This window comes from Argentina silus (assembly GCF_951799395.1).
Source record: "Argentina silus genome assembly, chromosome: X".
Lineage (NCBI taxonomy): Eukaryota > Metazoa > Chordata > Actinopteri > Argentiniformes > Argentinidae > Argentina > Argentina silus.
The window spans coordinates 1,589,226-1,601,391 of NC_139653.1; the positions used below are offsets into that span (position 1 = coordinate 1,589,226).

A 12,166-nucleotide genomic window follows, 5' to 3' on the forward strand; every position below is an offset into this window, starting at 1 on the left:
TGCTTTTTCCTCTCCACCATTCAACTTTGTAGATGTTTGTCAGTCTCCTTAGGCCTCAGGGTCGCATTCCTGAGCAGTGTTGTTCCTCTCCATTTGCTCAGTTTGTAATGACAACCTGATCCACACAGTGTGTAATTGATTCCTATGCAAATCAGAGACCCTATAAAAACAAAGATATTAATTCCAAAATTACATGAACTATTATCCTTGCATTAAGATGGACTTAATTCAACTTACTGAGTGATTTGTTGATGACATGACAGTGATTTGTTGATGCATTTTAGCTAATTTTAAGAGTGTCATAGCAAAGGGTCTGAATACTTATGTACATGAGGTATTTCTGTATTTAAATGTTCATACATTTACTGAAATTTCTAAAAACCTGTTTTCACTTTGTCATTCTGGGGTATTGTGTGTGGATTGATGGCAAATTATTTTAATTGAATCCATTTTAAATTGAGTCTATAACACAACAAAATGTGGAAAAAGTGAAGGGGTCTGAATACTTTCCGAAGGCACTGTATGTGCTCTATTTGTAGTTGATGAGGAATCATTCTTAGATTATATTTGTAGATCAGATTAAAGTAACTACATGTCATTCTGCTTCCTTCACAAAATAAGCACCACTGTAACATAACCATAACCAACACCACTGCTCATAACGGTCCCATGGGTTTCAAAAAGGAAATTCGACTTTAGACAGATGCCTAATGGTCCTAAGATGTGCACGCACTGCAAATTCACAGTCACTGAGAGTGTGAAGAAAAAAAAAGGAAGGGCTAAAGCAAACATGTGTTTGAGGAACTATTCTGGGTCAAGGTGTGAGCCTGTGTGAGAACATGAATATGCAGATGTAGTGTGGCCGTGCCGACAGGGCAAAACAAAAAGAAACAGGGATCTCTGCTGTGAGAGTGCACCTGTGAATAATAGCGCACTTTGGAACGGCAGTGTAGCCGTAGTGACACCAGTCAAAGGAGCAGGTGTTAGTCCCACCACCGGAGAGTTGGCTGACAGAAGTAAAACGCAGGGAACAAAGGAACCAGAGACCACAGGAGGACCTAACCAGACACTTATACAAAGGTAACCCAGACAACACAAAGAACAAGACTTATATAAAAGGTTATAAAACCTTTCCATCTCGATACAGGTCATGCAACTGATGGGCATACCTTTATACCTATATTCACCTGCTAGCGTATGACAGGTAGTTAGTTACGTAAGGCATTTATGGCTCTTGAACACATATAGGTGTTTCTGCAACTGTTTCTGAGACTGCAAAAGTGTTCTAGTGTGTTCTGTGTTGTATGTATTGTATAGTATGCTCCTTCATGTGCTGTATGTGTAAAATGTTGCACATCTGGCACATTTTGGTTGCTGTTGTGAACACAAACATGTACAGTAGTGTGTAAGTCAGGCCTACAGAGTAATCTCTCTGTAAAGTAATGTCTTTTTTATGGAGGGAAACATTATTACATTGTATAATTGATAAAATATACAATGTAATAAAGAGAAGCTTCACCCAGGGTACGATCCATTATGACACCAAGAATTCTCTGTTTTAAAAAGGTGCAAAGCATGCAGTAGAATATGCAACAGCATATGTACACAAGTATCTTTTCATTTCAAGCGGTAAAGATTTAGCCTACAGCCCATGCTTACTTTCTCTCCTCTTGTCAAATGGAGCTACCACGAAAACCTGAAGAGGCATATGTTTGCATATGAATATCTAGTCTGACTACTTCCTGAAGAGGCATATGTTTGTGTATGAATATCTAGTCTAAATACTTCCTCAAACCGCACCACTACTACTACTACTGTGACTTGTGTGTGTGTGTGTGTTTGTGTGTGTTCGCTTGAGGCCAACTGATATATATTTCTCTGTGTCTGTTTTTGTTGGGAAAACAAGGCATGGGCAAAGACATTGTCAATGAATTGTATGAGTTTGTACAAACAAACAGTCATTGCCCGGTAAAAGGAGTTTAGCAAATGTTTACCCAAAAGATCATGAATAGTATGCATAACGAATAGGAGAGGTGTTATATGACATATGATATTGCATTATAAACCAATGCCCTGGAAAAGATAAGCTGAATAAGATCATGGTTCCTGTGGGTGGGGCGATGCTGTTGCTGACATACTCTATGACATACTAAATGTACCAGAGTTGTATGATAGACAAGCTCATTTAATTTCACTCCTCAACAATAAAGTAAATTTGTCGGCTAGATAATCACTAACACTCAGTGATTATCACTCTCACACACGCACACCTTCTTTGCCATGGAGACGGTTGGTCATCACTATAGGTGCTATGGGTTTTCCTCGCACATCCCTCCATGTCCCTCAGTCTCACCCTTAATCCCTACACAGCTGTCCCTGGCACAGTCCACTGTCCAGATGTTCAGTCCGTATTAATGAGAGTCCTCCTCCTAATACAACATCACACGCACGCATGCACGCACGCACGCACACACACACACACACACCACACACACACGCACACATAACCTCGACCACCCCCAACCAACATCCATCATTACCACCATCACCAGCAGCACAATCCCCACACACTAGGGTGGTCCTCCTCCTCCTCTCAAGTCTCTGTGGTACAGGATATGCATTAAGAACAGCTCATTAGAGCCATGAAAGGATATTTTGGTTGCTTCTGTTACACCAGTACCATTAGCCCTATGACATCAATGAATGAACAGTAACCCAAACAACCCCTCCAGGGCGAAATCTGATATATTTGGCAGGCTTTGTTATGTCTGTCTATTGTTTGATCACAGAACATCCGTCTCAGAGTCGAACACCCTCTTCATCTTCGTTTCCCACCTGTTGCCGTGGTGAGAGACCCTTCACTGTGTTTGCCCATCCCCCCTCCTGTACCCTCATCTCCCCCAAGCCAATGGAAATTATTTAGGAATTTGCTTGTCAACATATCTATCTCTCACAAGAACAAGGGAGCATGGATTTGGTAGTGTCATATCTAATCCATGTCACTAGTGTGCTAGCAGAAGATTTCTACTTCCTGTGTTTCTCAATAAAAGTGTACATGCTAGATATCGGTAGGAAACCAGAAAGATAGAACAGTTCTATCTTTGTGTAGGGAATCCTCCTCTGTGTGCTACTGTATCATTGATAAGGTTGGTTTTAGTCTAATGTTTTTCATGCTCATTAGTGCTCATGCTCAGAAGACTAAAGCAAATGACAGTCATGCACAGTATAGTTTGTCATCATGTCAGGACAGACAAAAAACTACATGTCATGATTTACAGTCCATGTATAAAAACAGGGCATGAAATCAAATGTTTCTCTCCCCCTCCTGACAATGAACATGGTCAGTTCCTGTCTGTCACCTCACAGCAACGTAACACATGAACATTCATCAGTCCCATTGAGTATTGCAGTTTCCATAGCAACAGGGACAGAGTGATGGTGAGTGGGAGAGAGAGCGATGGGGGAGTGGGTTAGGATATAGATGATTGTGTTGAGTGTGTGTGTGTGTATGTGTGTGTGTGTGTGTGTGTGTGTGTGTGTGTGAGAGACAGAGACTGTCTATACGAGGGGGGTGACTGTTCAACGTCGACAAGAAACCTTCTATTTTTTCCCAGTGCATTCATTCATGCATTTTCCTATCTCCCTCTCTCTCTTTCTTTCTCTCTCAGGTGGATGGAGTGCCAATGACACCGGCTGCCTGACTATCTCTCCTCATTATCATTCCCCCTCCCCCTATCCAATCTCCTCCCCTATCTGCCCCCCGTCACCCACACCCCAAACAGCCAAACAACCACTACCATCACACATTACACACACACACAATCTCTGTCTCTCTCTCTCTCTCCTGGAGGATTTGAAGATTTGCGAGTGCAGCTTCTCATTTGTAATCAGATGAAAGACGGGATTATCTCAAGGTTTCCTACATATTGTTCACGGTTGGGGTAGAGGAGGAGGAGGAGGAGGAGGAGGAGACTGGAAGGGAGGGAGGGTGGGCTTAGTGGATGGCATGCGACGAGAGGGGGGTCACCTGTGGATGTGAGGGAAGGAGAGACGCTTCTTTTTCTGTCCAAGATCCTGGATTGACGTGGGTTCCCCAGGGAGCACTGGACCCTGAGAGAGAGAGAGAGAGGGGGGGGGGGGGGGGGGAAGATAGAAAGAGAAAGGGGGAGAGACAGAGAAAGATAGGAAGTGAGAGAAAAAAGAGGGAGAAGAGGAGCATAAGATAAGGCTTGGATTTCAACTAATTCAAAAAGGTAATTACGTTCATATTGCAAAGGTGCATGACTGTGTGTGTGTGTGTGTGTGTGTGTGTGTGTGTGTGTGTGTGTGTGTGTGTGTATGTGTATGTGTGCATGCATGCAGGCCATGAGTTGAGTGAGTGAGTCAGTATGCAGTCACCACCTAGCCCTGCTCTCATACACACATCTCTGATTCTAGATTGCTTTCTTTTGCTCTATAGAATCAAGGGCTTTTCAGTCCGAATTTCCGGTGGGATCTAATAGATCTTCTTCTAGATGTTGTGCTACTCTTTGTATGTTTTGGTTTTTATTGGGTTTAGGTCTTAAGTAAGTGATTGTGTAGCAGGCATGGTAAGAATATCCATTTGTTGCATTCCTTGAAAGGGTACATTTAGAAACATTCAAAACATTTAGTTTGTGACCAGCTGCAAGGATACATAAAAAGGCAACTAATTCATTCATCTGACCTCCGCTCCTCATCGTTTGCCTCTTTTTTGAGCTGCTGCACAGCAGGCGGTTTGTTGAGATGACAGTGGCTAAAGTGTTTTCGTGCCTTTCTCTATTAATGAGTAGCGTCACGTCCCTCAGAGCGTCAGGCTGTCGCTGATCTGAAGCACAGAGAGGGGCACAACAAGCCTCCTTTCTCCTATAAATTGTCTCCATCTAAGCTTGTCGACTTCAATAAGCAGCTGTTGGATCATCCCCTCATTGGATAACAATAGGCAATGCCTATAACAGTGATGCTACTATACAATGTTTAAGAACAATAGCAGCTGCTGCTATCTTTTGACATTTAATCTTTTTCAATTTGGCCTGTGATCATTATTATTCATCATGCATGATGAATTCCTGTCAATAACTGTGTCAAATGTTTATGTCGCCACTCACGTTCAGCCATCAGACTGTAGTTCCCCTCTCAGAGTGAAACCCCCTCCCTCACATACTATATCTGAGGCTAGGGTGGAGTGGAGAGCCAACACAGGGACCTGAACCCCCATGGTGGAGCTTACTGATGATGCTATGCTTGTAACATGGGGAACAAAAGTGCCTCTCGAGGTCCCTCACGTGAGGCAGAATAAAAATGTAGTGGAGGTGATTTAGAATCACATTCTTGTGATGATGAGGTAGCCCTGCCTGTGACTTCTAAGCCCAGATGTAGCCCTTGTACCATGAGGATGTCCTTTTGGTATAGTGGTTTACGTCTGTGGCATCCATGTGAGAGGTCCCCGCTTCAGTGTGTTGGTTACACCAGCGGTTTTTCCCCCAATTTTTTCAATGGGAAGGGCATGTTTTGCTCCTTCAGCAAAGTGGCACGCCTCGCTATTTTTAGTGGAGTGCTCTGGACACTCACATGTTGAATTATGTTCAACTTTTGGAATGGAGCGCCACGCATCAATGTAACTTTGGGCTAAGAAACCAATCAAATTGATGGAGGGGCGGGACTAACACAAATTTCACAACAAGATGGCAGCTATTTCAGTGGAAAATTAGGATGTCTTCCACTACAGTTTCTGAAATAAAGGAGCAGACTACATCCAGATTAGACATTAATTGCAGTCAACGCATGAATGTTCCTCTACAATATAGCTTACTGTAACTCCATGTCACACATGTTAACATATATTGTACATTAGCAAGGCCAGTGCCAAAGAGTCTACATAAAATGCACCCACTAATGCTTTTTAAGAACACAAAGACAATCCTATGTTTCTGTTGTAATCCTGTGGATCAGCTCGTGCTGATCCAAACCTAATCTGATCGCCCTAATCTCCGCCACTACTACGAGAGATACCTGACCAGTGTGCTTATGCCCACCCTTCTGTTGTGGTGTAAACCACTGGCCCACTGGCTTATAGGCTGGCATTACAATCTGGGTGCAAGAGATAATCAAGGCCTTAACATTTGATTTTGAGCCACAGAGATCAACGGCACCATCGAGTTGTGACTGAAACTGTGAAAACACTTGAGTACAGACTCAACTGACACTGAGAAAACTGTGAAATTCTAGAATAGTCTGGCACACTGCAACAGGCCTACAGTACACCCCACCACCACCACCACATTTTATGATGCGTCATTGTATGATGAAACAATCATGTGTCTGAGATACCCACATTTTGATGACCATTTGCCTCCATTGTTTTTCAGGGCCTTCCCATGGCAGAGAGTAGGCGTCCCGTGTCTGAGATTTTCCCACCAAGGGGCAATGTTCCTTCTGACCCAGCCCTCTCTGGTGAGCCCCTCCTGCCCCTCTCCAAGAGCTCCACAGAAGGGTGGACGGCTCATCTTCATCAGGAGGAACTGAGGAAGAGCTCCAGCGAGCATAGAGCTTCACACTCTTACAAAGACAATGACAATAGCAACCAGAGGCAAGCTCAGGCTGCCCATCACAGTGTCCAACACCAAACTGACCGCATGGGCCCCAGGACTGGGGTCCGCCCCCACAGTATAGCAGAGGGTGTGTCCAGTCAAGGCCACCCAGCCAAGGGGGAGATGTTATCAGCAGCACTCAGGGGGAGCCACACGGCCCCACCCTCGTCATCATACAGAGACCTGAGAGGGGACAGGCTGGAGCCGGCCGGGCTGCCCGTCCAGAGGAGTCACTCAGACACCCTCCACATGCTGAGTGAGGGCCCTACTCCTGCATGCCATAGTGAGACTAGCGGCCACTCGTACCCTGGGAGAGACTACAATAACCAGGAGGCCCCTCTGGCCTTCCCCATGTTAGCATGTGAGCAGCACATACAGCTGCAGCACCCCGACACCATCACCACCACCTGCCAAGGGGGAGACAGCGAGGGAGGCAGCCCCATGCAGCAGCCTCAGACTGGGTGCATCCGGACCTGTGCCTCTGGCCCCTCCAACACAACTGCTGAGGTTGGAGGAGAGGCCCGACACCCACAGTGTGAGGAGGCCATCTACTATGGTGCCTACGCTAACCATGGGGTGCCGGAGGACACATTTGCGGCCTACTGCCACCCCCAGCCCATCCCTGCCCCTGCCCCTGCCCAGCTGCTGCCACGCATGCCAGGCACAGACGTTGAGTACTGGGAGCAGAGGGCGGCTCCTCACCTGGCAGCTCAACTGCTCGCCCTCCCCCGCCTCATCTCCTCCGTCAGCGAGACGGGTCTGGACGCCAAGCGTCTGCTGAGCTGCTGCAACCTCACCTGCACCTGGGCCAGCGCCCTGCCCCCTATTGGAGCCCTGCAGCAGCACAGCGGGCAAGAGTGCAGCAACAGGACCAGGGATGCAGGAACCATGATGTCCCTCAGGGAGCTCAGGGACGTGGGGGTGCAGACAGGCCAGATCGCCCAGGCGCCCTCACCCCACGTTTTCCCCCAGGTCTGCCTGCTGGAGGAGAATGGCAACGGGAACCAGAAGGGGAGAGAGGAGGGGGACCCGGGGGGCTCTCTGAAGTCCCCCGTGAAGGAGGTGAAGTGGGATGCGGAGGGGATGACATGGGAAGTGTACGGAGCCTCTGTGGACCCCGAGGAGCTGGGCCTCGCCATCCAGAGGCACCTGGAGATGCAGATCAAGGAGACGGCGGGCCGCGCCGCCAAGCTGTCACGCCAAGACACCACCACCTCCCGGCAGAGCAGCAGTGCCGGGCACAGGAGGAAGAGGGGCGGGATGATGGGCTCCATCAGGGGCCCAGCCTGCTGTGCCCGCTCCAGCACGGCTGTGGACTGACAGATCCTACCTGAACTTGTGCTTAGAGGCCAAGATGGAGCACCTACATGGAAGTGTGACCAATCTGGCAGAGTGAATAGTCTGAGAGTCTGAGTTTCAGAACAATGGCAGTCATACAAGAATCCACAGTCACGTAAAGAGGAAAGAGGAGGTGAATTGAGGAGAGGGAGGTAGGGAGGATGAATAAGGTCATTATGGGATGGATTTGATGTGTTCCCTCACCATCGCATCGACACTGCTTAGAGACATAACAGTGGGCTCCCATAGTAGTCATGAAGAAAAGTGATACTGAACCGCCTCTTTTCTTTTAACATTACGCTTGCCTCCTGTCTATTAATTTACTCGGGGAAATAATCTCACCAAGGGGGTTCAATTACCAGCCAATTTAAAAGGTATCACAACAATACTGAGAACTGTCAATACACCATAATACTGTCAGTACACACCATAGACTTCAAATCGAACATTGAAGCCTACTATACTCCTCTAATTGCTAATGCAATAATAAGTGGTCCTCTGTGGCTCAGTTGGTAGAGCATGGCACTTAGGTTGTGGGTTCGTTTCCCGCTGGGACCATATATACTGAAAAATGTATGCACTCACTGCAATGTAAGTCGCTTTGGATAAAAGCGTCAGCTAAATGGCATATATTATTAATGCTACAATTTAATCAAATACTGTTTGAGTGGTTGAAACAACAGAGCATACAAATTAATTAGGCCTAATTCATGATAAGAGTGCTTGTGAAAAATCTTCATTATGTAATATGTAATCACTTCATGATTTTAAATAAGCCCAAACTAAACTGAAAAAAAGAAAGAAAATATGTTGTCCTTTAATGATGCTTCATTAGACTGACATAAACTAAACATTTAAGGTTCTGTGATGGTTCCCCCAACACTGATTTACATAGGAATACCATGAATTAAGTAAGTCACCTATTGCCAAGATATCAATACGCATAACAAGAATAAGATTTATATCATCATATTGAGAAATATCATATTTTTTATCAATTCAACCATGCCCCCTATTTCAACTCCGCTCAGCCCTTTTATTTTTGTCCAAACAACTTTTTGGACTTAAATGTATTCAACATTCTGCATTAGGCATTAGCCAGTGATTATCTTACAATACATATATGCTCTCAAAACCACAGCAAATGTGTGAACAATGGCTCATGCGTAATCAGTAAAGAGAGTCATGTTATTCATCTAACAACAATAACCAACTTGATACTAAAGGCACAAATCTAATCCCATATATAGACCCCCTATTATCAATCTGAATCCCATCATCACCCTCATTACAAACACAATTACAACCACCCAGTGTTATACCCAGATGTGTAGAATGAACTGCTCAGTCATGAAATAGTTCATAATATTTCAAACATATCAAAGACACTGTGTTGTAAAATGGTGTCTGTGTATTGAGTGACCATGTCAAGTCTCACTAAAGCAAGGGCTCTTTTGTTCTGTACAATAGGCTATTTGAATACCATTCTGTCATATAGTAATCACAAAGTTGACACTTCCGGTTGCACCATTGGCTGTTCAGTAATCATTTATTTTTTGTGGCATTCCAATGATAAGATTGAAGGTTTGATATAAGTCCTCATCAGTAGAATATTGCTGCTGTTATCAATTTCTTAATAACAATCAAATGTAAGCTGATAATATCACAAAGGTCAGCGTGTGTCTCAAAGGCATTTGTTCTACTCTTAATACCAGCAATAAAGTCTCTTAGATTAATTCTAAATTGTGGTGGTGGCTTCTAGGAAACTGTTTTTCTCCTCTGTAGCCTGAGCCTCTCTATCACTGAGGCTAAAGTCTAAAAGTCTAAATGGTGTCTCTGGTGGCAGGCCTGTCTAGAATGTAACTGTATGCAGACACAATAAATAAACATGTGTTTTGTGAAGCCTTTTGAATTGCATGTGCTTACCTCATCTTGCAAAGCAAGAAAAAATGGATATCATCATATTCCTTGCAGAGTCAAGCTTGAATCACTCTCATACATTCAATGATGTGATGTGATCATTGTGAACTTACATCCTCTTTTATGTCCAATAATAAGTATAACAACATACGGTCTAACCCAATCAATGTTATTCATTTCTGATCATAAATAAATACTCGTTGTTTTTTTAGTTTTTTTAAACTCATATTGATGTGAGAAGAACATCTTTGTCTATCTTTAGTGGGGATTTAGCATAATTGCTGTAGTGTAAAATAGCAATAAGGCAGATCGCAATTCGGGGCGTTTCTTGAAATACGGATGTTCCTTGACATAAGGAACCCCCCACTGATGCCTGGCCATTAATCAGTTCTCGCACTGTCCCAAGCTATTTATATTTACGAGACTTCCGGATTTCCGATGTCGAAATAAAGCACTGGTTTGCTTTAAGATGTTGCTCCATGATAGGAATTGATTTTTATTTATTGATTTTAATTGTATTTGGTTGACTGTCTATGAATGGCACATGATGCAAAACTATTTATTAGAATGAGAATTGAAATGTAATGTAGATTTGTAGATTGATTTATTCAATTCAATCAACTACTTGCGAAAATGAACATTTATAAGTGAAAGTCGTTTCGGTAACCCTTTATTTTACAGTCCCCTAACCTGATATATTTTTTATTTTGTATGTTTTGAATACTCAACTCAACAATGACTGACATAATCACATATCCCTACCACATTCTTAGGTCGTGTTATTTATGTTCTTAGTTTCTGTGTATTAAAGGTATAATAGGACTGGAAACTATTAAACTATTTCCAGGTAAATAGCAAGTGAACTGCAAATCAATCCACGTCTACTACTTTACACCACTTTATCACAATATCCAGCTAGTATGACAACTGGTGAGTTATCTACAAAGATACATTCAGAGCTAAAATATCCATTCACAATAACGCTTGAATATTTATTTTGTAGTACCATCTATTGGTTTAAACAGACTCTCAACAGTAAATACATGTAATTGCTATGAGATCAAATTAAATGTATTTATTATGTGGCCGTCCTCCATCGTCTGTCTGGTGCAAACTCAAGAACGATTCCGAGGTCGAGCACTTGCACCTCTGACCGTGCATGTTTGGCTCCTATGTTGCCTGCAAAACAAGGAAAAACACATGAGTGTGCTCAACAGCCATCATTATGGGACAGGGGGTTGAGAGATATTAGAGGGGAATTTACTGTATGGTAAAATTGTGTTTGTGAGTTGTCCAGACTCTAGTTAATGTTTTCTTATTTAAGGTCTCATTTAAGGTCTCATCCGTCTTAGGGCGGGACAGTAGCATTCATGATGGAAGGACAGGCGCTGATACTCGGCGGTGCGTGTGTAACAGAAGGATAAGAGAAGGCCAGACAGACATTACAAGGGAGGGGGGGGTGTAGCCCTATCCAGATGGACCGCTTAAATATGTAATGTATAATTTCAGTACATTCTGGGAATAGGCTTCTTGAACAAGGACAAATATGTCAGAGACCAAAATAATTAGTTTATCAACAAGCATTTTGTGACTACAGTCATTGTCTTACGACAGATGGCGTCATTCCTACGCGACACTCGGAGCCTGAACGGATCAGTGCGGACGGAGTCGCGCTATCTGACCTGAGACGTTGTTGTGTTCCAAAATGCGTACTTGCGCTCTGCGTCCTCCCGTTCTTACAAGAACATACCTAAAAGAACACCTGAAAGATCATACTGGCAAGAACGCAGGGCGGTTAAAAACGGTTACATTTGAAGCGCACTTCTGTGTCACCACTGTAATGACCTCTAACCTTCACAGGAAACTATGTAAAGAGACTATAAACTTTTATGGTGGTATTGTACTGGTACATCAGTAAAAACAGACAACAGTCCTGAAATAAATAAATCTCAATAAATAATGCTATTGAGCAAAACAAAGTTTGAAAGTTTTATTGCCATATATACTGGACCAGCGTGTATGACAGTAGGCTATAGTAAATAATAGTGTGTCTAATACACACAAAGGCCCTTTCCCAATTGCTAGAAACTTTATCACTCACTTCCTTTTGAAAAAGCATTGGAGGAGAATATCTAGGGGAACCCAGATATTCTCCTCCAATGTGTTTTCAGTAGGAAGTGAGTGGAGGACAGAGGAAGGAATCAAGTGTCTAACAATTGAGAAATTGCAAATAACTGAAACTAATGTGGTGTGGTGCAAAAGTTCATATCCGTAGTAGTCCATAGTGTAGACCAAGCTCC

The 12,166-nt window shown here is 43.7% G+C and overlaps 1 protein-coding gene across 2 annotated transcripts; it reads left to right on the forward strand.

The window, feature by feature from the left end:
- The first annotated feature begins 915 nt into the window (after window positions 1–915).
- On the forward strand, window positions 916–9,848 carry LOC310823507 (G protein-regulated inducer of neurite outgrowth 2). Of its 2 annotated transcripts, none has more exons than XR_014554947.1 (2): window positions 916–1,080; window positions 3,669–3,872. XR_014554947.1 is itself a non-coding variant. In XM_083696378.1 (2 exons), the coding sequence occupies exon 2, from the start codon at window positions 6,396–6,398 to the stop codon at window positions 7,926–7,928; it is 1,533 nt and encodes a 510-aa protein (XP_083552504.1). In that variant the 5' UTR covers window positions 916–1,080; window positions 6,387–6,395; the 3' UTR covers window positions 7,929–9,848. The 2 variants fall into 2 exon arrangements, 1 of the variants encoding a protein (XP_083552504.1); XM_083696378.1 differs by lacking the exon at window positions 3,669–3,872 and adding an exon at window positions 6,387–9,848.
- Window positions 9,849–12,166: the final 2,318 nt, after the last annotated feature.